Raw genomic sequence first — 25662 nt, 5'->3', positions numbered from 1 at the left:
TTTAGAATCTTAAATATTTATTCTTCATTTTACGGCATAACTTTTTTGTATCTTTTAAATGCTTTTTTTTTTTTCTCCAGATTTTAGTTCCCAACTAATAAAAAAACATTATTCAATTTATTCTGTTCTGTTGGTTGACATTTACCTATTTGACATTTTTACATTCTTGTGAACAATGCAATTGCTAATCATTCTGTTTGTTAAGATACAGTATTGAGAACATGGTACCGTGTGTGAAGAGTGAAAGTGCTCAGGGATTCAGTCCTGTCTGTATGTCAGTGATCATCATAAGTTATTTTAGCTCCAGTAACGTGATTATTTTTCTAATTGAAACATCAAATTGTACATTTCCTGTACTCAGCCACCCTTCCTATTTCTACTGACGTAGTCAAAGGCTGACATTAGAGTCAGCTGCCACTATGTTTTCACTAACAACCCTCTCTGAAGTTTCTATCTGATGCATTAGATTTGCATGCAGGCTGGAAGTGTTCTCAGCCAGTGGACACTGCGGGTAGAGAGCGTGTGTCGAATATGTGATGCAAATGAAGTGATTTGGTCCTGATTCACGTGGTCTGATTGTTATCAGGTTTTTTCACGACTTCTGCTCTTTTCCAACTCCAGACACAAGGGTGAGATTTTCTCACCTTGAAAGCAGTGTATGCATATTTTTACAGCAACACTTACAACAATGTGGTCTCTCTGTTAGAAATGAAATAAATGGATGCAGAACAGTTTCGGGTTTGATTTTAACTCGTCATTAAGCTATAAAGGCCTAATTTATTTATTTTTTACATTATTATGTTGTCCTTATAGAAAAATGTGCATTATGAAAGCCATAATATTTTTCACTGGCCCATTTTCATTGGCCCATTGCAGCTGAAGAGGAGCAAGCTGGTCAGTCCACCTCTTTGTGTGCCAAACACTGTCCTCTTTGTCTCAGTTTGGCATATCTGGGCAACACTAAGTATGTTTGGTCGCATTACAGGATAACTGCTAAACAAACAATGTCATCCAGGGAGAAAAACTGCCTCTGTTCATCTATTGCACAGAGCCATTACTGCGGGTTTGCAGCGGCACAGAAGGTGACTCGAACTCTACGTTAAGTTGACTTGAACATCTGTTGAAGATTCGCTGTAGCTGACTTTTTAATTCATGGCAATTAGGCAAAGTTATCCATTTAAAGTTAAATTCGGATCAAAGCTTAGATTAAACGAGATCAATGATGTTGACTTTGGCTTGAGTGTTTTTTTAGTTTTTTTTTGGTCTCCGTTTATTGGAGTAATGTTTTGTAGATGGGGGTTGTGTTTGGTGACATCAACAGGATTGTCTCAGTTTCATATCTCCAACAGTGAAACGAATGTGGACCTATTAGGCAATCAGGGATAAGTGGATGACATTGTTAAACAGACACGTAACAACTCACAGTTTATTCAGTTAGATTGATGCATTCCAATTGAGTAATCACAAAGGATTTCAAGGATATTTCGTAATGCATGCATTTGAATGTTTATTCAAGAGAACCTAAACCCTCATAAAAAAAAAAAAAGGTTTTATCATTTGTAGCTGTGATTTTGTTGTGCATACATTTCCCTGTATTTTCCTGTGCCTGTAGCAGATAAATTCAGTGGGCAACAAGACATGACTGAGTCAGAATTAGAAAACACAAAGCAGAAAACAAGTCATTACTGGACCACAGTGGAAGGTGTGGCATGTTTGGGCAATCTGCCGACTGATGTTTCACAAGAGGTGTGAGAATCTCATCCAGAATGGCTTTCATTAAGGATAGCCTGATTGTTTAAGCTTCTATACCATTCAAAAGTCTGGGGTCAGTAAGTTTAAAAAAAATATATATATATATATATATATATATATATATATATATATATATATTTATTTATATATTTATTGATTTGAAATGAATACTTGTATTCAGCAAAGACATTAAATTGATCAAAAGTGACAGTAAAGACCTTTTAAAGACTATTTCAAATAAATGCTGTCTATTTGTCAAAGAATCCTGAAAAAAAGGACCATGGTCTCCACAAAAAAAAAAAAAACCCAACAACTAATAATAATGTTTCTTAAGCACCAAATCCGAATGATTTAATGTGACACTGAACTAATGGCTGCTGAAAATTAAATTACATGTTGAAATACATTAAAATAGAAAACAGTTCTTATAAATTGTTATATTTCACAATGCAGGTGAGTATAAGAGTTCTTTCAAAAACATTTTAAAAAAATCTGGTTGCTCATTATTTTACAGTACATGCACTTACGTGTACTTACACTGTACGCACCTAAGAAAATACAGGGGCCTATACCATGAAGTCAGTTTAGTTTGCGCCAACCCTGGGTTTTAGGCACCATGAAAGTGGTTTGGCTTTTAGCAGTGTTCATCGCCATAGTAACTTACACTCCACGGCTAACCTGGTCCGGGGCAGGTTATGTTCCAGGGAAGAGATCTCAAACCAAAACTGGACCAATCAGCTGTGAGCAAAGGATAAAGTCACTCCACCTGTTTCTACTCCAAATTAAAGGTCACTACATGGCAAATTATTTTTAAAGACAAAATCGCCTGGCTTTTAGTAACACTTATTTAGAATAATAATTTTGTATGATTTAGATATTATTTATGTAATTATCAATCGATCACACGTACAATTTTAGTTTATCATTTATTTTTACGCACAGTTTAAAGGAATAAATATAAAGGTAATATAAATATGCTTTAGAATCAACAGATTAAGCTATAAAATGACTACATGTGAGCTTAAAAGTTCAATTCTCTCAATACGTTTATCAACTGTATAAACTAACTTCACAATTTTGACTTGCACTGATATAGCAAAACTTAAATTCTAAAAAATTAATTGTAGTTTTCACTCTTTCTCAGCATGTGATTGGCTGTTCGTGACTGATGTCACACCTAAACTCCTAAACTCAGCATCAAAGCCTGAGTTGACAGAAAAAGTTGATGATCAGCATCATGGTACCGACAAAGCCTGGTTGGATTGGTTTGGATTTGTCAACTCAAAACTAATCCTGTAACCCAGAGTTTGTTCAACTACCATCATGGTACAGGCCCCTGGTTAATATAAGGTAACTAGATGGGCTAGGTTTAGGGGTTGGTTCAGACCAGGGTTAGTACCTAGTTATTACATAGTTATTGTAATAACTATAATAAGTATATAGTAGCCTATGTAAATGGGGAACAGGACTGTAATATTATTTTTTTACCAAAAACCCTGCCAACCCCAAAGGTAATGTATATTACATTTTGTGTGTATGTGTGTGTGTTGGGACCAGTGCAAATGTTTTCATTAAAATATATATAAAATAAATAAAAATGTAATCCCAGATTTAAAGAGTGATCTCAGGCCACTAAACCCCAACATATTTATAGCCAACAAATAGCATGCCGTTACATCACTCCACTCTCACCCTCATGTTGTTTTAAAAACCTGTTGAGGTTGGTGTAATTGTCATAATTCTTCAAATTTGTCATGTTTTGTCAGCCTAAGGCAGATGACGGTTGTGTGAACAAAACGACCCTGACCCCTGCAAATCATGTGCCTCGATCTGTACCATTACGACAGAGCAGAGGGTGACGTGGCTTTTAACGGTGTACGTTTTGAAAGGGATTGCATGCCTGTGTAAGGCCAAAGCAAAATAGGAGTTTGACTGTGAAATGAGGAAATAGGAAGTTGTTGAGTTTGTGGGTGGTGCCTGTTTTGCATTTGCTGACTTAATTTGAAACTATGAGATCATGGTATGAGCTGGAATAGAATGTTTAGTTTGGCATGACCAAGGCACTGGACAAACATAGAAAGTAGGATTTACAGTGGAACAAGGCCATCTGTATACTTTAATACTTAAGAACTTTGTTGTAATTTAAAATTAAAGGTGCCCACAGTAGTTTTTATTAATACTTTTCCCAAAGAACTGAACAGTACTTTTGAAAAATGCTTAAAGGTATAGTTCACCCAAAAATGAAAATTCTGTCATTAATTAATCACTCTCATGTCGTTCCAAACCCGTAGATTCTTCGTTCATCTTCAGAACACAAATGAAAGATTAAGACAAACAAATTAAGATATTTTTGATGAAATCCGAGAGCTTTCTAAAAAGAAATAGTTGAATAAAGTTGTTATTTTGTTTAGTTTTTTTGCGCACAAAAAGTATTCTCGTTGCTTCATAAAATTAAGGTTGAAGCACTGTAGTCACAGTCACTACCTTTCTGGCCCTTGAAAGTGGTAATGGCATTGCTGTGTGGGATTTCATCAAAAATATCTTAATTTGTGTTCCGAAGATGAATGAAGGTCTTAAGGGTTTGGAACAACATGAGGGTGAGTAATCAATGACAGAATTTTCATTTTTGGGTGAACTAACCCTTTAAAATGATGTACACTCACATGAGATGAAGACTCTTGTTATTCAGTGAGCACGTTTCCATGCACACCAATACGCTGATAACCCTCAAAAATCAGCTTATTGAAATAACCCGTTGTCCCAGTTTGTGGCAAACTAATAACCTAGCAATGCAAGTAAACCATGTTTACAAGACTTTATTGATAAATCTGTTTATTTCCCAGTAGTGACTTAAATCGAAACAATCATTCATCAGGGCTCGAAATTAGCCTTTTTACTTGGTAGCACAAATAGTTAGGAGCACCAACAATAAACTCTTCTGCCAGAACTAGACTTGCATGCGGGCGTTACCGGAAGCCAGTGATTATAGTTTACAAAGTTATAAATATGGGTATTTTTCTTACAAAAACGCATCTATTTGCTTCAGAAGGACTTTATTAATCCTCTGGAGCCGTATGGATTACTTTTATGATGGATGGATGCGCTTTTAGGAGCTTTAAAAACTCAGGCTCTATTCACTCCCATTATAAAGCTTGCCAGGATATTTTTAATATGCACTTAAACTTGTACTTCAACTTATTTTCAAATAGTTCCCAGGGAACTCAGCTTTAGTTCAACAATGAAAATAATTTTTAATAGATAAGTGTCGTATCAGTATCCTAATGAAAGCGGTTTTATTTTAGAATAAGCAGTGCCCTCATGGAGCCTCTATTAGCCCATTCACACAGCGTGATGATCCCGGCAAATTGCCGGGAAATTGCCAGAACGCCTTCTGTGTGAACGCAAACACCGCCCGGGATTGATGCCGGCATCGATGCCGGGTTAGGGACCTAGTAACATTGCCGTGTTCAGTCCCAGAACAATCACTGGCAGTGTGACTGAACCAAAATCAAACGAACCCGGGTCAAATCCCGGGTCACTTTATCCGTGTATTTTCCGGAATCTCTGTGTGAAAGGGGCTTATTTGAGATCACATAACCAGCCCAGTCCTATTGACTTTATCTTTGTTGCCACCTGTTAATGGACACGCTTGCTTGTGTAATAAATGAATCATGATTGACTATGAATTTCTACAAAGCCATTGGTAACTGAAAACCTTTTTAATTGCTTTTGCGTGATAGTTTTCACACCAATTTACTGGTGAGTTCACTTTTAATTAATCATACTTTTGTATTAATGTAACTGATTATTTAAAAATACTGAGTAATACAGATGAACTACATGAATTTTTTTTACACATTCTGTTTTTGCGATAGTAATTAGCCATAGTAATAAATATGATAAATGTCACAGTGATTCATGCGATGAACAGCTCTAACATACCAAACTCTTAGGGGATTGAAATTCATCCCATGACGCACTAAATATTATCGCCCATACATCACACAGCATTGAGTGTTTCTGTGGATGCCAGTGTGTCCAGATTCCCCACTGAGTAGGTAATCTAACTGCAGTGATATTGGGATTATGGTCAGTGTGATTAAAATGGGATTTGGAGTCTGCTGCTTCTGGATTAGATCATTCATCCACACTTTTACAGACTGTCTTGTCTGGTGTGACAATAGGAGCTAAATGATTCTATAAAACTGTTACTTGTGAAGTGTGGAAATTGTAATGCAAGATCTGTCTTCAGTCAATAACCAGTTTCTAAATTAATTCGTTTTTTTCTAAAGTTTGATTTTGGTTTCAGAAATAAACACATTTCTCTATAAACACACAATCTGTTATTTGAAGGCTATTCTACAGTATGAGTGAGCGTGTACTGATGTTTTGAACAAAAGAAGCAAACTGGATTTAACCCAGACAGAGATAGATGCGGATGGTCCAGGTGCACAATTGAGAACAAATACATTTAAGTGTGTTTTTTGATAAAAAATGATGCATCAAAAGTTCTCAGATGGCAGCTTTATTGAAAAGTACATGCCAAGCAGCAGTTTCATCTGCAACAGTGAAGAGAAAATTGTGGGATTCCAAGCATTTGTGCTGAGTTTCAAAGAAGTGGACACACCTGGAACTGGTGAAATAGAAGAGGAGATACAAATGGGCAAGAGGACCTTTTTAACTATAAATTATCAAAAAAGAGCATGGATTGTCTGTTAGAAGAGCCAATAATACAGAAGTGCTGCAGAAAGTTTGAGATGAACTTTAGGTATGATATTTTAATAATCTGGCTGCTTGAATGTATAATACCTGAAATAATATAGCACTTAATATTCAATGGTTTTACTGTAGTAATTGATCAATTTAATACAACCTTTACTGAAAGCACAATGTCCTGAAAGCACAATCTCATAGTGATTCCAAACTTTTTAACAGTGTACATGTTGCGATTTTCTGCTGTGGAGATTATTTTCCCATGGTACGCATGAATAGTGTGGTTATGATTTGGAATTCCAACAGTGACTTTACATAGAATCCTTTACAGTTTTAACAGTGACATACAGGCAGAGGTGTGTCTGGAGTGATGTTTAGAGTTACTCACTTGTGACTGATTCAGAGAAATCCTTTTGTTTTAGGAACGTCTGCCAACTGGCTTGTCATCATAACCTTGAATTCTCTTGTGAAACTATCAAAGAGAATGTGTATTGCTGTGATTCTTAAGAATGATCTCTACATGTTTATTCTGTAGAGAATTTTTATTGTTGTATTTATTGTACATTTACTAGGCTATTTTCAGAAATTTTATTGGAGACCTCAGGAGAGCAAGTTTAATTCATTATAGTTTATTGACACAAACTGTTTTTTAATTTAATAAAATTTTTTGGCTGTTGTTTTTTGACTGTCATGAGTTTGAATGCCCCATTGACATTATTGACCCAAGGGACCTTTTATAATAAACAGATCAAATCCACAAGCCAGTCCTTCTACAGACAACTCCTCACACAGTACGACTACGGCCACCTAGTGGCCGAGAGCCATAACACAATAATGGATTGTGTATGATAGCACAAATGGGTTGTCTAAAAAAACGTTAAGACTTTAGTACTCTTTTTGGAGCTTTTTGACAACCTCTTGTCCCAGTCCACTTTCATTGTATAGAAAAGTCTGGACATTTTGCTGGACACTTGGACATTAAGTCCTTTTGTGTTCTACAAAAAAAAAATCAACATTCAGTGCCACTGGGCGAGTAAAAAGGACAATGCAAAGATAAATCAAAATTTTGTTTTTATTGAACATATCCCTTTAAATGCATAAACTTCTAAATTGAAGTGTGTATGCGTGCGTGTGCGTGTGTGAGAGAGAGTTTCACAGAAGCCGTGTTTCTTGGGCACCAAATCAGCATATTAGAATAATTTCTGAAGGAAAATCATGTAACTGAGGACTGGAGTAATAACTGCTGAAAATTTTGTTTTGCCACCACTGAAATAAATTGCATTATAAAATATATTAAAGTAGAAAACGGTTGTTTCACATTATAATAATATTTCACTATATTACTGTTGTACTTTAATTTTCATCAAATAAATGCAGCCGTGATGAGACTTGTAAAACACTTACTGACCTCAAATGTTTAAACAGTAGTGTATATGTATAGCGAGGCATTCTATATATTATATTTTATATATTTGGCTGTTGAACAAAAGTGTCAGTGTTATACATTGGAATTGTAGACGGAATAATCCTGAGGTGATCAAAACTGGGATTCCCCCATTCCTTGAATTTTCCCCCCCCCATTTTTTTATTTGTCATACTTCCTTTTAGCCTTCTGTTGAAGGAGGATATGTTTCTGTAAGAATCCTTATCCCTCTTGAAATAGGCCAACTGTCAACTATTAATTGATGATATTAATGATTTCCCAGGATGCAGCTGGAATGGGTTCCATTCTTCCATTGGGCTTTAATACAGACTTTGGTTGCAAGGCTGCTGAAAATAGGACATTAACCTGTCCCTCTTTTAGTAGGTATACAGCTATTGAATTGCATCTAAAGGACTAAGTATTTCAGCTACAGAATGTAGTTTAAATGTTAAAGTGATGCATTATGTAATAGGCCCATCTAGGATGTGTATTCCAGTGTATTGCCATACCAAAAATTATGTGTCTATGCCTCTGCCCAATAGAGTAAAGTTGCTGTGTGGCTATAGTGACAAGAGCTGTGTCACTCTGGCTTCAGAATCCAATTATAACTGGTAAATCTCTCCAATGGCATTAACTAAAAGAGGATGACTTGAACTTGATCACCACAGCAGGGGTGTAGCCAAGACATCTTCATATGATTTATAGAGGTGCTCAGTGATCCAGTATAACTGCTTTCTTGCTTCCTTAATTTCACAACGCAACATTTGGATTAGCGGCACCTAAATACCAAAGTGGTTTTTAATTTGCAATTTCATGTGGTGCTAATCGTTGATTCACCCTTTTCTAAAATGTTTTGTGGAACGGTCCATTGGCAAGGTGAGTTGACACCCGTGGGTTAGACACATTTCATTAGCATTAGAGGAAGAGCTGCTGTTTTCACAAGTACTTTAAGGAAATATAATCTAACACTGATAACCACAGCGATGGGAACTGGTCTTTAAAGCGTAGCATATGATATCATGACTGAATCGAATCAGATGCCGTAGTGAGCTCAGACCTTTTGATATACAGGTGTTATTGAGGTATGTAAAGTGTTGAAATGTTATCTTACTTTTACAGTTTTGTAGTTATCAATGTCTAGATTTAATGATTTAGTGAATGACGAAGTACAATATTTTCCTATTTTAATGCACAAGCCAAAATTGAAACAAATCCTTGAGAAACCTTACAGATTTTTTTTTCAGTGATTTTATTAATAAAAAATAAAAAGAAAAAAAGCTTTTTGTGGACATGAAGTCATATTTTAACTGCAGGTGGCTTGGCTTTACAGGAAGCAGCATCAAACAGTTGTTTGGACAAGCTCCTACAGTGCTATGGTGATGAGATCCCTCTGAATCTCTTCCTTTATTTTGGTTGCTATGACACCTGTTACATCACCAGCCTGTGAAAGTGAAAGGTACATGGGAAAGGTGGTGCTGAAGGATTTATCTGCCTGATCCTGGCTCAGTCGGTAGGGGAACTGGGTATGGTTTTAACACTTTTAGTGTAACAAGAAGTTCGTTTCGGTCCCAGTCTTAACACAAAGTATAGCTACATCTTTCTACTACAAATATGTGCCAGTGTAAAATTGCTGATGAAAAATGTGATTCATTTATGCATTGTGATTTTTATTTTTTTATTTTTAACAATTCTTGGTTGATCCATTCATCAAATTCATGATACATTTTCTGAGGCATAATGAAATCAAAATTGACATTAAGTGCAACTTTTTCTGAATTTTTCAAGTCTGGTGATTTAAATGTAAGAATATCAGGGATAATCAAATATAATAGAATGGATTCACAAATTACAACTTTTTCACAGGTTTGTTTATGTAAAGTCTTCAGTGTTGCTTAATAATTGCAAGTAAGAATTATTAGTTATTGTAGATATTCCCTATATGCAACAGGTTTAGGCACTAAATGTGATATTTGATTTGTTTTTTTATACTTAAGACAAAAGGAGGACTTTATTGTAAATTCAACACAAGAAATGGGAACATACAAACACTTCTACATCCAACTATCAAACCAAAGTACAATAGGAAGGAATTACAATTAAAAGAGAAAGTAAATTAAATAAAGCAAGTAGTTAAACTAAGAGAGGTTGTAATGTGCTTTGTATGTTTCTCTTTCTAAATAAATATATAATTTCTTCCAAAATTATGTAAATACTGGTATTTTTCTTCTATGAATGTAATGATAGTTGTTTATTAGACAATAGACATTCAGTCTATGTCTGTGATCAGATGTCGATCTACAGGTCATATTAAGTCTCTTGGAATGTAAAACTTTGTGCACAGAAGGATTCAGTCTCCTGTGCTGATTGTTTCCAAGAAATGTTGGCAAGGATCACCGAATTGAGAGTCCTTTGCTCACCTTCTAAGTCTGATTACTGTGCACCTTTCTTACTACTTACACTGTTAGCTGAGGTTAGATCAAGGGCATCCTTAATCACATCAACATGCAGGAAACCTGGTGTAAGCAAGCCATTCATTTCTTGTCCTAATAGTAACACATAGTATGTGCAAGTTTAAGGAATGCTTTATGCTGATATATTTTAGTACTGTTCACCCAAACAAAAGAGTCGCGGCTGTGAACCCAGTGGGGGGCTAGATGGCTATTGGTTCTTTGGCTGGTATGACATGCAGCCCAGGAATGTGCCTGTCATTACAAGCACCTCACGGTTGGCCTCTTCTAGCCCTGTATTAGCGGCTGATTGAGATGCGTTCTAAAGAAGACCTTTGTGCAGACACTCAACAGCCAAACGAATAACTGACTCCCATGCAGCCAAAACTTTCTCTTTGTGTCCAATATTACATTGAACGAAGTGCAGTTTCCATTAGAGGGAACAAAAACAGATGGATCAGATAAGATCTTGTTGGACTTAGCGCTTAACATCTCTCCTTAAACACTTATTCTTGTCTCCTTGAAAAACAAACAAATGGCTAGATGGTTTCAGAATGGTTTCGCACTCTGGAATAAGATCTTTTAAAATGTACAAATCTTTTTGCCTGCCTTACCTTTCTGAGGCAGCGAGAAAAATGCAACCTTTATGGGAACGTTAATGCCTAGGAATGGACTCCTGTCTGGAATGCAGGGATGAGAAGACGCCTTACAATAGATCATTGTGAAAGATTTCGTAAAAGCCCGCCCATCAGGCATAAGCCAAAACAATTCTTCTGTAATCTTCTTGCCTGTCACCAGACCACTTGTTTTGATGCCAAGAAAAGTTTTAATCAAGCTCAAAACTTTGTAGGTCAAGCTCTAATCACAGTCAAGCTTCACTCTTGAGAGTGTGCAATTTGGAAAACTAACAGGTTGATTATTTGAGATCTCTAACCTTGCTTTAACCAGATGTCCTTTGTCAGAACTGGAGTGATCTACCAGTCACATGATCAGTTTCGGGGGTTGGGAGGGTTTATGGCTTGAGTTCAACGGTCATGGTGACGTCTAGTGCCTTCAGTGAGTGGGATCGGAAAACTCTGGTGTCGTGTAGTCCAGAGCCGCTACTTAATATTCAGTGCTGGACCAATCGGTTTATAGAAATAAATGCTTTTCTGATCTTTTCATAATTCAGTAAAACCCTTTTTCTTTTAAAGTGTAATTCTGTTGTTCTTTGTCTTTCTTTGGTTTCGCTCCACTTGACAAACCAGTGCACTTAAGACTTTACAAAAATCAACCTGTTGCCATAGTAATAGAAGAAACAGAGGACCGCTGCACAAGAGGGCTTCAACGAGAGCATTTGGCCCTCTCGGTTGCTCATTAGCATACTATCCCTGAGCCAATAAGGAGACAGAAGCTTTTAGATTGCTTCAAGGAGACTGGCTATGACAACAGCCCCCTCCTCATTCCCTCCCCCCTTACTTCCCGGGGTAAAATCACCATAATCCCTGTTGAGATCTGCCCTGACTGCAACAGTCACACAGGCATTGGAAGTAGATATGAGAGTGTATGTGCTAAGGCTCGTATGATCAGATCTCTACATGGGGTTCCTCAAGGATACCTTTTTCTGTACTCTTTCATATGGAAGACGTGGATGGTTGAAAAGACTCACACTGCGGTCTGGGACCGGCCATCTATGGAGGGCCCTTTGTCCTGGCCTGTCTTTGATGTGAATGTGGAATGCACTGCCTGGGGAGTCCACTGGAGCAAACCCGGACTCTCAGTACCATTTCATCCATCAAAGCGTCTCAAGTCTGTTTGGCAAACTTGCTTGCTTGAGGGATTGTTTGGTGAGTTTAGAAGTTTACATCTTGCTGTCTGTTTTCGTCTGCTGTCTGTGTCTCACACCTGTTGTTGTTGTTGTTGTTCCTTTTCTTCTGTTTATCTTAGTATCTGTTTAGTCTTGTCTTATTTTACTGTTTGTGAAATCTAAGCTTTGGTGCAGCTTGTGCACCTCAAATGACTCGGGCCATGTGTAAACGAGTAGATGGTATGTTAAAACTCGACCTCGTGAAACCTGTTGCATTTATCTTTGCAAGCCATAATCAACCTTTGATGGTTTTCAAACACTATCAGACCCTATATATATTAGTAAACAATAGCTTCATGTTGGTTTGGCCTGTGAATAAGATTTGAATGTTAACTCTTTACCCAAGCTGATTTGCATCGGAGCTTTTGATTGGTTGTTCTCTTTTCAGAAGTGATTTGTTTGTTTTTGAACATGCCTTGTTCTGAAAACATTGGTGGGGGACTTTCCCCTCCGAACCCCCTCCTTGGCCTCCATTCCGCCTGGGCGCCGCTGATTCAGACCACTGGCATATCTGTGCTAGACCAGCTGTAGCCCTGACAATACATCTAATAAAGAGAGTGTCATTAGCATCTGAATAGCCAGCACCATGTGTGGCGAGCACATACACACTTGAAACTTTTACACGGGAACAGACAGCATCATTGAGAGAGAGCAGAGGGTGTCTTTTGGCCACTCTGCTCATAATTTGCTGTTTAGGCCTAATCTGTTCTGTTATCTTTTAAACCTGTGACATGGACGTACATGGACATCTTTGTTTTAGACAATATCAGCTTGGTTAGCCAAATGTGGTTTAAACATATGTTTTGGGGCCAAGGATATTTCGGTTAGCAATAGCATAGTAGTTTTTATATTCAAAGAATGTCTCTTAATGTTTACTGGCTAGAAGTTGACTGGCACTTGACCTCATGGTCTAATGGAGTAGCACTGCATGTCTTTGATTGACTGTTATTCTAACCCCTCCGGTCTAATGGAGTCTCACAGGCTTGGGTTTTAGACTGTTGGAAAATCTCGAAGATGGATTCCTGTTTTTACAATCCTATCACTAAACTGAACAACTGAATTTCAGAAACGACAAGAATGTTTTGACTTTCAAAACTTAAAGGTCACAGGTCAGGTGTGGGTGGACTGTTTAGTTTGGGGAGATATTGAGGAATGTTTCATGCTAAACTCACTGATGCAAAGCATGTGGCATGAAGATTTTGAACCGCTCATTCACAGATCCTGAAAAGAGGTTGCGATATTTTATTAATTAATCTTTTACTTAATTAATCCTTTTTCTTAAATCTTTTTCTCACTTTTACCCTTTTATTTTATGGAATACTTTGTCACTTGGAATGGTAGTGTTAAACATTAACCACAAGATGTCTCCCTATTTCCACTATTCACACCAAGTGATTTGTTTGTATGCAAGTCGCAGATCTCTGTGGCCTGTTGCATGAATCCAGTTTCAGTAGCTACTCAGGTAAATTTGAGATTAGTTTGAGCAAACTCTTTTTTTCGGGCTCAAGAAGGTGGATTGGTTTTTAGCGGGTTTCATCGTATAGTAACTTACTCTACATGGCTAACCTGCTCCGGAGTAGGTTTTATTGTCAGAGATCGGAGACCTAAACTGGACCAATCAGCTGCGAGTTAAGTGACGCGTCTGATGCAATAAAGCCACTCCCCCTGTATCTCTGTAACTGCTCCAAATTAAAGCTGTTTAGAGTGAAAGAATTTGAGACAAAATTGCCCATCTTTTGCTGCTAATTATATATATATATATATATATATATATATATATATATATATATATATATATATATATATATATATATATATATATATATATAATATTAATTGTAATTATGTATAATTCATATAATATATTCGTATAATTATTATATTAACTTACAATTAATATTAAACTTTGCTTAAAAATAATATAAATATTTATATATAAATGCAAGCTTTAATATTTCGGAGACCTTTTAAACAGATTAAGCTTACGTGTATTCTTGAGCTCTTTGTGAAACTGTATAAATTATAAGGCCTATTTCTTTGTTTGATTCACTTGCATTGATATAGTCAGAATTTTTTATTTCAGCTGCCTTCTCAAACTTTCGCTGCAGCGCCGACAGTGTTTATTCCTGCCATGTAAATGCATTTAATTTCATGATATTTTTTCATAAATATGATCTCTTAATCTTTAGAAGCGAAGCAAATTGCGTGGCTCACTTGCAATCAAACTGACGCTCTCCATGTTCCGTGTGATTGGCTGTTTGCTGCAAGTGTCAAACTTTCAGGTGCACACATGCCTCAGAATGAATTGCAAACTCTGGATTAAACCTGAGTTAACAGATAATGTTTATACCGAGCGTTGTGAGCCTGTTGAACCTGATCTAAACCAGGTTGGATTTATATGGATTTGTCAACTCTGAACCTACTCTAAAACTAACTGAAGCTAGCTTCATGCAACAGGCCTATGGTCAGTATGTTACAGTATGGGCATGATGAGAGGGAAACTAATCTGTTTAGTTTTTCCCTAAGATTTTGCCTTTTTAAACTCTCTCTCAGTGCTGGCACTGGTGTTTTTCTGAATGACCTTATGTCTTCATTTATGTGGATTGTCTGTTTTGCCAGTGTATTTTCATGCAGTATAACATCTTAATTATAACATTTTGTGGTTGTTTTGTCTGAATTGGTTATGTTTTTTTATGCAGGGCTATATTTGTGTTTGTGTTCTTGCATAAAATGATTGACTAATTACAGACAGTGTTGTGGCCCATACACTAGTATGTCTGTATTTTTCCCATCACAGAGATGGTGTTTTTTTATGTCTCCATTTTGGAATTCAGCTCTAGAGTCCCTGTCAAACTTTTCTGAACTCGGAGATTCAGACTATATGTGTCCCTCCCCCTTTTAACTCCCTTCAGGAAAATGAAAATGGTGGATATTGTAGCACAGAAAATGCCATCAGAGAGCGACGTGCATATGGCCCGGAACTTTCTCACGAAGATTTTACGAAGTTCCATGAGGTATCGTATCAATGTTCTCCACCAGAAAACCCACTTCCTTTCCTGTACCACCCAGTCTAGTAATGATGATCTACAATCATATTCCTTCCATGGCCTTGTGATATCATCCATCAGAAGTTCAAATTTCCATCCATTAGTTTTCAACCATGCATACGCTCTTCATCCTTCATTCAGGGTTCCCACGATCATGAAAAGCTTGGAAATATCATTGGATTTTTAAATTGTGATTTCCAGGCCCGGAAATTCATAAGAATTGGTGAACTCTCCTAAATGAACTGAAAATAATGAAAATTTCTCTAAAATATGTATTTTTTAGAAATTGCTCTTTATGAGTGTAAATCTCAATAAAGTAAAAACATTTTTTTAATCCTTATCCAGTTGGTATTATTGGTCAAAGGTGTGGGAATCCTGTTCATTAGTTCTTGCTATATTTTTTTGAGTTTCATCTGCATCAGTTTAAAAATGTATGCACTAAACAGTTAGTGTCATAACATAAGGATAATGTATTTGACTTATTAAAATATCCTCTGTTTAATTGTTGTGGTGGGTAAATAACAGTTCAATAACAATTATATATTTGTCTATTTTACTTCATGCATCTCAGAAAGAACCGATTTAAAGGGTATGTTAATGTGGAATGAGTGTTGAGAGAGTGGACTTGTGGTTTACAGCAATTTAATTTGGTGTTTGCAGTTGTTTGTTACTCTTTTATTTGTGGTTGTCGATCGAAAAACTTTGTGTTGATGGTGAATGACTGTAACATCGGCATGCTACCAGCCAGGCAACTTTTCCGTCTCTTGCCATGATCATTATACTACTCCCATAATCATCTACCATGTTTTGACACTCTTCTGTCCTTCAAAATAGTTGTAGTGGTGCTTGGTGATCTGTGTTTGCCATTCGTTTTACAGCTGTTCACAAGAAACATTTTATTGCCCTGTTTTCTAATTTTCCTTTTCTGCTCTACCTATTTCTCTGTCCTTCTTTATTTCCCATTTGCTGCCCACAGGAGAAATGAACCCTTGAGCAGACCTCACTCCTGGCATGCCACCAAGTTCAACGAGAGCCACTCAGAAGCCAAAACCCAGTCCACACCCTCACCAGGCTGGCAAACAAGATATGATGCAAGGTAATTGAAGAGACAGAAAATAATTTGTTTCTGTCCATATTGCTTCTTTTAGTAAATAATTAGTTATGAAGGCCTCTATTTTTACTTTTTAAATATACAGTACATTGAATTGCACAAATTCTTCATATTGTTTACTGCAGTTGCATTTGCTAGTTTATATAGCCTAAGCACTCTTTACACATGTTTGTTTTTCTTAGCTCATTCTCCTCTGAACTCTCAACCGACTGGGAGCAAACAAATCTACAGAGAGTATCTGATCAGTTCAGCTCTTTGGGGAGTATGGACAGCCTAGAGCATAGCTCTCATCCTTATCCACCTGGCTGTCTTTCTCCAAGCAAATCCAACAATAACAGCATTGAACATTTGGGTGGTGGTAAACGAGACTCTGCATACAGCTCCTTTTCTACAAGCTCAGGAACCCCAGATTACACACTGTCTAAAAGTAACGCTGCATCCACTGAAAACATGCTATACAAAATTAATCAGTGGGACTCAAGTGGCAGACACAGCAATGGCAGGCATAGCCAAAACATAAACGAAGGAGTACGACAAGATGAGAGGCTCGGATACTTGCAGCATCTCTCAAGTACAGGTAGCCATGAGATCCCAAGACCCGAAGAACAGCCAGGCACTCGGCATTCAAGCTCTGGAAGAGTTAGTATTGGACCTGTCTGGCATGTCCCAGATATGAAGAAAAACATGGTATCCTCTACACCACCTCCCACTCCACCGACACGCAGTGATAGTTTTGCAGCCACCAAGGTTCATGAGAAGGGTCTGATCACAGGCACCTCTGAGGGTCTTGGTGTTCATGCCCAGTTAAAGCCTCAGGTGAAAGCATTACAAAAGGCTGGAGAAACCTATGAAAGCGCACAAAGGTCTCACCAAGTCATCGAGACCGTTCTTGAGGGTCAACGCAATTTTAATTTGCCTTCCAAAAATGATTCTTCAAATCCTTGCATTTCATCCAATGTCCATCATCAGTATCCCAACCGTATGTCGTCAGACAAGACATACTCCCTATCAACCACAGATGTCAGAGATAGACATCCATCTTATGCCCATGTTCCACACCATCCACGTCAGTACAGCGACGAGGGCACTTTCCATGCTCAAACTAGGACAGTGCCAGCACTGAATCCTCCATTCAGTGGCTACTTTAGCAGTATGCAGGAGCTGCCTACAAACAACCACATGCAACTCAACAGCCAGAATCAAGCTAGAAGGCCAGCTGCACCACTTTGCGGTCTTTTTGGAGTTCCCTCCCACCATGTCACTCAGGGTATGACACAGGTTTCTTTAGTGAGAGTTGATGACTCTAAAGCTTCTGTAGTCTCAGAAATGTCACACAGTGGACGGGACAGGATGTCCATAGGTTCTCAAGGAGGAACTAAAGACCGCTATTTCCCTCCTCAGTCACAGCACCATGATATAGATCATAAGGACAATAATGACTCCTTCAAACAAAGTGACAACCACAATCGCATTTTCTCTGCACCATGTAATCCCTTGAATATGCCTGATTCAACAAAACCTCCTGAGCTGAGGGGGAGCCAAAAGCAACACTATATGTCTAGCTCAGATGAGCATTCTGATAGTTATCCACATAGTAAGCAACCTGAGCACAGGAGAAATGCTGGCCATCTCCATCTTAAAGAATACCCACAACAACCTCTTCCTACTAAAAGCGAGTCAAAGATATGCCCCCAGAAAACACCTATGTTGTATTCTCTGGCCCATGAGCGCAATGAAATGGATGACTGTCAAGATGAGAGCAACAGTGGAAGTGCACAACAGGAAGCCCTTGACAGTCAGAGCGGCAAACAGGCAAGACGGAGTGACCGTTTTGCCACCACCTTGCGCAACGAGATCCAGATGAGAAGGGCCCAGCTTCAAAAGAGTCGAAGCGCGGCCACTTTAGGAAGTCCGGTTGAAGCTGTAGAAGAGGCTGCTGTCTGGAAGACTACTACTCCGTCCTCAGATGGTGGCTTCTCTAGCTCTTATAAAGACCATCTGAAAGAAGCCCAGGCCAGAGTCCTCCAGGCTACATCTTTTAGGCGAAAAGACCTAGAGCCAGTATTGTTTGAGCATCCAGGCACTGAGGGTTCTACTTGGAAGGACACACCTCCACTTCCAAGTGTCTCTGAGATCCCACCTAGCAAACCCACCTCAGGGAGTAATCAGGTACTTCGCATTGGTAGCCGCAAGCGGTTTTCTGCTGAAAAGAAAGTTCGGTCTTTTTCTGAGCCAGATAAAATTCATGAAGTAGGTGCTGATGAGCACTGCCCTATGCCTGACAATGCTGTACCCTTAGAAAATCGGCACAGATTATTTGAAGGAACATTAAAAGCAACTTTCTCTAAACCTATGCCAAAGCAAAACCTGCAGATATCCGAAGACAACAGACTGTCCAAACCTGGAGGCATGCACTATTCTGCAAAGAGTAACAGTGAAAGCTCAACCCCCATTGAGCACCACCTTATTGAAGGTCAGGATGGCCCTCTCTCAGTGAATCAACAAACCATGCTAGAACAACAGCGACTTGGTACCTTTGCAGAGTATGAAGCCAAATGGAACACCCAGAGGAAGACGACCGAACCCAGGGTGTCTGGACGATACCACTCTGCTGATAACATCCTTGAGACAGGAAATGAGGGACAAAGTAAGCCCACCCGTGTGCATGAAAGATCTAGATCCTCCCCTTCTGCTGACTTCTATGGACAGGTTAGTTATTTCATATTTAATGAAGCCCTCCATTTTTCAGTTTAATTCTGTTGTTATATCCAATTGGTGTAAACTATTTGTTAAAACGTACTGTCAGAGTTTGTTTTTATTTAGAAACTATCATAAAGCAAAAGTTACTTGTGTCTCACATCTAGCTCCAATGAATGATAGTAATATAAAGGTTGGAACTTAGTCAAACATTAAACTAAGTACAAAAAGTCACACCCTCAGACCAGTAAAGTTGCAAATAAGATCGCATATGTCAACCGACCAAGCCAATAATTAGGACAAGTCTTAAAAAGTTTACAGTAGAGATATATTAATACCTGAACAAGGAGATTGAGTTTTATGTGTGTTCTATTCCTCCCAGAAACTTGCAGTTCAAGAAAAGTCAGCTGACTATTCCAAACCTGAGAAAATTCTCTCCGAACAGGATAAGAATAGTACAAGGTGGGTGCTGTAATCTTATTTGTCCATTGCTTTGTTAGTAGTTTAAAGGGTAAAAAGATAATACATAATTTTAGTATGCTGACTATCAAAGTACTTTTGTTGGGCATGATGTTCATGATTCTCCTGGACACGTTTGAAACTAAACCAGACAACTTATCTCTTTGTAATGGAAATTATACAGATGCCAACAGTCCTGGCTGAGATTGTGTCAGTGTGTCAGTGAAACTATTCCAGTGCTAATGGCTCTGATCTTGGCCTTGTTGCGAACAGAAATCCACAGTTGTGCCATCAGTCAGCCCTCGCTGGGTCAAAGATAAACAGTAGACTCTTTATGATTCTCACAGTCTTGGGATTTAGCCCAGATGTGACAGCACTGCTATCCTCTCTGACTGGGCTTTGTGTTACAAGGAGATGCTTTTGAGGTGTAGGCATGTGAGTATGACATAGGAAGTGTCCAATCAGTCCATTCATAATAAGGCCAAAGAGTAAAATAGCATCTTAAATGTCATTTTTACTCTTCCTATTTCTTCCCAAAGTGTTTTTTTTTTTACAGATATTTTGCCCTATTTCAGTCTTTTAATTTATACTGTGCAAAGAGAAGACTATTTAAAAAATGTTTTACTCTGCATGTACATTATAGTAGGTATTGCACTTTACCCTGAAAGGATCATGAATGGTAGCTCTGTACTCTGCTAAGAAGAAACTTGATCCAATTCATAATGCTGAAAGTTCAGAATTTTAAAACCATCTGGATGAAGAATAGAGGGCTTGTATGTATATTTTGCCCTTGAATAATGTATTAAATTGGCACAGAAAGGAAGTAGCATCACCAGCTATGATAGTATGGATTGCTGCGCATAAAATGACCTCCAGCCAGTTTTGAAATCATATATTTTCTTGTCTAGCCTCTGAAACATGTTAAGTTGATCCTGCAATCTCTCACTTACTTTATAGTTTATAAAACAAAATATGAAAGCAAATGTGTCCTTTGAAGATCCCGCTTAAGTATAATTGATAGCTGGCTGGGATGTTATCCCGTTTGCATGCAAACTTTTTAGGTGGGGCTCCAGTAGTGTGAGTTCAAATTGGATATTTACTCTCAATGTTTCAGATGTAAATTAGATGCATTCTGAAGTTTTAGGTTGACTCTTTCTGCCAAAGCAACAAATATACATTTATAATGTCACAAACAGCTTCCATTTAGGTGTGAAACAGATGATCTACCTATTTATTTATTTTGACCTATCTTACATACTATCCTTCTCCTCTTTTTATTTATATATATATATATATATATATATATATATATATATATATATATATATATATATATATATATAAAAAATATATTTCCACATCTCAACCACTGGTTTCTCCAGGTCATTATCTTAGACTTCTGTGTAGACATAAGGAGTGGCAAACTTGAATAAGCAAGTTACCGACAAACATCCATCATCCAAAGCCTTGTAAATTGCCCCCTATGAAAGGTTTTGTCGCAATTCTTGCTTTTAATTAAGGTGCTGTGGAGAGCAAACTATGAATTATACCATAGACCTGCATCTTCACTTCATAGCCCTATGAGTTTTCTTAGAAATCATTGTTTAAATGTCAAACTTCCTGTCTCCCACCCAATGATTTCATTTATGTGCAGACATGCATGACTCAGTTATAAAAAGCTAAAGTTCTAGCTGAAAAGTCCTATCTAGAAGTATTCTTCACTCCAGTAAGTGTTATTGACAGACTTCTAATGTTGGAAACCCCTTTTGCTACTGTTAGTACTATTGTCTGTTTATGAGTATTATCTAGTGTGGAGTAAATCCATTTGGAAACAATTCAATTGAGCTACAAGCATTTTAGCCCCACCCAGATGAGATTACATATGTTCAGGGCTACAGGAAGCACCTGTCGCTGAGATGAGAACTCACAATCATCAGAGGTGAGCGCTGCTTCTCATACAGTCAAGTTTCATATTGAATGCAAGGATTTGTATTTAGCCATTTTATAGCAACTTTAAAGTTGTATATGGCCAGCAGCAGGAGTACTTGGATTATGGACTTTTCTGCTTAAAGATTTTCGGTGAAGTTTGAGTCCTTCTGGGTCTGTAAGATTAATTTTAAGTGGTGTTAATGTTTTCTCAGTTTTGAGTCCTCAGTTAAATGATGGCTTCATTCCGTTTTCACTCGATAAGTAAATGCAGGTCAATTTTTTTAAGTAAAATGCACAGTAAACAAGGAAAACGTTTCTGGTACTGGTAGAACATGTTTGTCTTACACACTTTATCAAACAAGGGAAGTTAGCAAGAGACTGTATTTGATTAAAGGTGGGGTGCTGTGGACAAAAGCTTACATGGTATTACAGCTGAGACTTTCTGCATGCCAGTTCATGCTGAGATCAAATGCACGTGTTAGACACTGTATAGTATCAGAAAGACTGCATCCCACTTGAATGTTACCAATGCATGCACGCTGTACTAATGACATCTGCAAAGAAAGTATGTATTAGATGAAATGAATGACTCTTAAAGCACATACTCTATATTTCCTTACATTTTCTTAATCCTTTTTTCTGCACTTTGCTTTACTTTGTATACTAGTGTTCAAAAGGTTGAGGTCAGTAAGATTGTTTACTTTTAAAATGAATACTTTTGTTCAGTAAGGTTGCATTTAGTTGTTTAATAGTGACTACATTGTTACACAAATATATTTCAAATAAATGCTGTTTTTAATATTTCTATTCATCAAAGAATCCAGAAAAAAACATAAGCAGCTGTTAAACTGATTTCAACATTGATAATAAGAAATGCATAATATGCACCAAATCAGCATTTTAGAATGATTTCTGAATTAGGATCATGTGACTGATTCAGGATCATGTGAGCGGTTATGGCTGCTGTAAAATCACCTTTGGCATCAGAGGATTAAATTACATTTTAAATTGATCAAACTAGAACATTTTAATTTTAATATTTTTAAAACACAATTTTATTGTTTTTGCTTTATTTTTGATCAGATAAATTAAGCCTAGGGTAGCATAAGAGACCTTCAAAAACGTTTAAAAAAAATTACGTCCCCAAACTTTTGAACAGTAGTGTATGTCTCTAACCACTCTACTACTACTCGATACTTCTTTGCTTTTCCTTACTTTTTCAGTCAAAATGTCTTTCTGTCTTTTTCTTTGGAGCACAGCCACTGGTTCTATACACCCATCAGGTAATTCAATATACTATAAAGTATGTGTGAGTAGAAATTGTGGGTGTCTTTCTGTGCAGTTAGATTTTTAAATTGGTATAATTCATTTGCAAACATCAACTGTAGGAGTGGGTGGTATCACCGAAATCGTTATAAATCATACAGTAGAATCTGCCACTTGACACCTTTCTAATGTTGCATGGTATAAATATATAATAAAGAATAGGTGTCTTGCTAACCCTGTAAATAATTGTATATCTTTAAGTTACTTTCATAGAGTGTTGTTATATTAGTGAGTTTTGTCCTTCCCAAGCTATTGTATTTAAGATATTCAAACAAGAGCCCTTTTATCTCTCCTTGCCCTCTATAAATCTGAGTAGACAAGGAAAAGAGTAAAAACATAAACGAAAACAATCAGGATTAAGAAGGGAAAAGTGTTCTCTTTGCCAATTGCTGCAGGGGAAAGATCATTCTTTCTCCACAGCATGACAGGCTTGTGGGAACAGAAATATGCTGGGTATGACAGCCAGCCTGGGAGTTACCATGGAGAGATGGTGAAATGTGGGAGAAATGTCTGCCTGCCTATCGATTTACTCTGAACACAGTGAGGCTTTGTGGACCAAAAAGGACAAATACATTTAGAGTCTGGGCCTTTGATAAATCATCTGTAGTTTGTATTGGTGTATTGTGAATTTTGCTTCAAAGTATTTCTCTTTTGTTTTCTTAGGTTTAATGAAAAAGGATACAGTGAACTCTTATGCAAAGAGAAACCAGAAGCACCTCCTTCAGCTTTGACTGAAGACCTGGAGAAAAAGACTTTAGATCCTCCATCCAGTCATCACAAACTTGCACTGCATTTCTCTGACCATAGCACTCAGAGTGAACCATCAGCCCTCTCCAAAAACAAGAGCTCTGTTCTCTTGCCCCATCTGGAGAAGTACAAATGCCCTGAGGGTACACCTCCTCCTCTTAGCAATTTTCAGGAGGTCCAGCCTGGATCACAAGGAGGAGTCTTGGCCTCACTCTCTCCTGTCAACAATCAAAGCTCCGCCTCAGTTTCAGCCCCCGTTCCCTGGAAAGGGTTGGAGCATAGCAAAGGGCCAATTGGGGAGGAGGAGCTACAACAAGAGCTTGTGCCTCCTCCCTTTCCACCTCCTCCCCCTCCCGCTGTCCTGCCCACCCAACAAACCGCTGGCCCTACCCAGCCCACCATGGAGGGGCAGCGTTCGCCCTCGCCCCAGTTTGCTCCCCAGAGGCTGACTGACAAGCCTCCCGTCCCTGTCTCCATACAGGATGAAGCTGCTGCAAGGTAAGACTTTCTATATTTAGAGTTAAATTCTGCCGTTCAGGAAATCTTTCAGGTCTGTGTTGGAATTCGGGGAGATTTCCACTGGCAAACCACAGCTGGGCTCCTCTCAGCTGCAATCTTAAAACCATCACTGGAAACTCTCCCTACAGCCCAGTAATTTAATGACAGTGCTTCTCTGACTGTCTCTTTATTGTATTCATGCACATACAAGGGGCTTATTCATATGTGCCCGTACTGCAGATTGTCCATGTGTACTGCAGTTCTTCAGATCAGTCATAAGAAGAATACCACATAGCCTCAACTGAAGACTGTTGAAAAATATAATTTCAGGGGCTTTATTTTTGCTGTTTTTGGAAACGAATGGGATCTGTAGTAGTCTTACAGTAGACGCCTCTTTAAAAGTCTGGAGAAGGCAAAGGTTTTGAGCGGGGCAAAAGGGTTTCAGTGACGTACAGTATATATATATATATAGATATATATAGATTTGGTCACATGAACTGACAAAGATAGTTTCCTCCTTGTTTTCCTGTGTGCAAAGCCTTCTAGCCTGAAGTAAAAGAATTTCATGTTTTTTCACAAAGATTAGACCCATGAAAATAGTTTGTACTGCCCTTGTTTTGCCTAGTTACCTTGTTGTATTTCTTGTGTTCACCAGAATAACACATTTCTATTTTCACCGTTGTTGTTTACCAGGATGGATAGAGTTAAAGATGAGAACACATCGGTGAAGAAAGTGGCCATTAAGATTGTCCACTCAGAAAGTAACACCGAAAAAGAAAGTCGACAATATCTCGACCTGCCCAGCGAGACCTCCGTCAGCTCGCAAGAACCTGGAGTAACTCCTCTTCAGAGCTTGGGGAACCCGGATCAGTCATACTCTCTGTTCTGTACCTACACCAGGCAAAAGGACCAGGGGCCAGAAACAAGAGACGCAGATATGGGCCTTCTGAAAGACCAGGGGCCACAAACCAATGTGAACCCGCTATTCTATGAGCAGACAAGCCCTTCATTAGATCAAAGCAACAACGGATTGTCTTCACATCCCTTGCAGTCAGAGGACGACGAAAAAAGAAAGGAGCTGGCTAGAGACATAATGGTCAAGGACAAGTCCCTAGTGGACATTTTAGACCAGAGTAAGATGAAGACCACTATGGATCTGATGGAGGGTATTTTCCCTCAGGGAGAGCTGCTACTGGAGGAGGCCCAACAGCGCAGGAAAGCTGCACCTAAACAGCTCTCCCCTCGTAACTCTGTGGAGAAGTCAGTATTTCTTACTTGTGAACCTACTATATATTCCAATTTCTTACCTCATTAGGGCCCCAACTCAGTTTGCCAAGTTTGTATTTCATTATTTATTCCAGGAATTTACCCTTAATACCCTTAAGAAGGAAGACAGATTGAACGTGTTTCTGATGTTCTGTTTATTATTTTTTAAATCAGGAAGTCAGGGTTGTTTTGAGCCCTACCCATGTGGTTCTCATAAAAAAAGATTTCTAAGAATGGAATTTCATGAAAATTGTAGCTGGCCCAGTTCTCTTTGCTCATTCAAGTTATGATTCATAAGCATGGTTTATGTTTCTTGTTAGAAATCTAGGACTCATCTTGCTCAAACGGATAGCTCAGCATCTTCCGCCCCAAACTCATGCCACGCAATTATTTTATACTGT

At 38.1% G+C, this 25662-nt stretch overlaps 1 protein-coding gene across 6 annotated transcripts in view; it reads left to right on the top strand.

Moving 5' to 3' along the window:
- shroom2a (shroom family member 2a) overlaps window positions 1-25662 on the top strand; it is a 50059-nt gene that overhangs the window by 20578 nt on the left and 3819 nt on the right. For 3 of the 6 annotated variants that reach the window (XM_082137446.1, XM_082137449.1, XM_082137448.1), the window contains exons 3-8: window positions 15094-15195; window positions 16205-16324; window positions 16522-19048; window positions 19419-19498; window positions 23414-23995; window positions 24689-25255. In XM_082137446.1, the coding sequence (XP_081993572.1) occupies window positions 15094-15195; window positions 16205-16324; window positions 16522-19048; window positions 19419-19498; window positions 23414-23995; window positions 24689-25255 (3978 nt within the window). Of the gene's footprint in view, window positions 1-7453; window positions 12162-15093; window positions 15196-16204; window positions 16325-16521; window positions 19049-19418; window positions 19499-23413; window positions 23996-24688; window positions 25256-25662 lie in introns of those variants that run through there. The other 3 variants (XM_082137450.1, XM_082137451.1, XM_082137447.1) reach the window with 3 other exon arrangements.

This window comes from Leuciscus leuciscus (genome assembly GCF_965113295.1).
Source record: "Leuciscus leuciscus genome assembly, chromosome: 14".
NCBI classification, from domain to species: Eukaryota; Metazoa; Chordata; class Actinopteri; order Cypriniformes; family Leuciscidae; genus Leuciscus; species Leuciscus leuciscus.
This window is presented reverse-complemented; position numbering and strand designations above follow the sequence as displayed.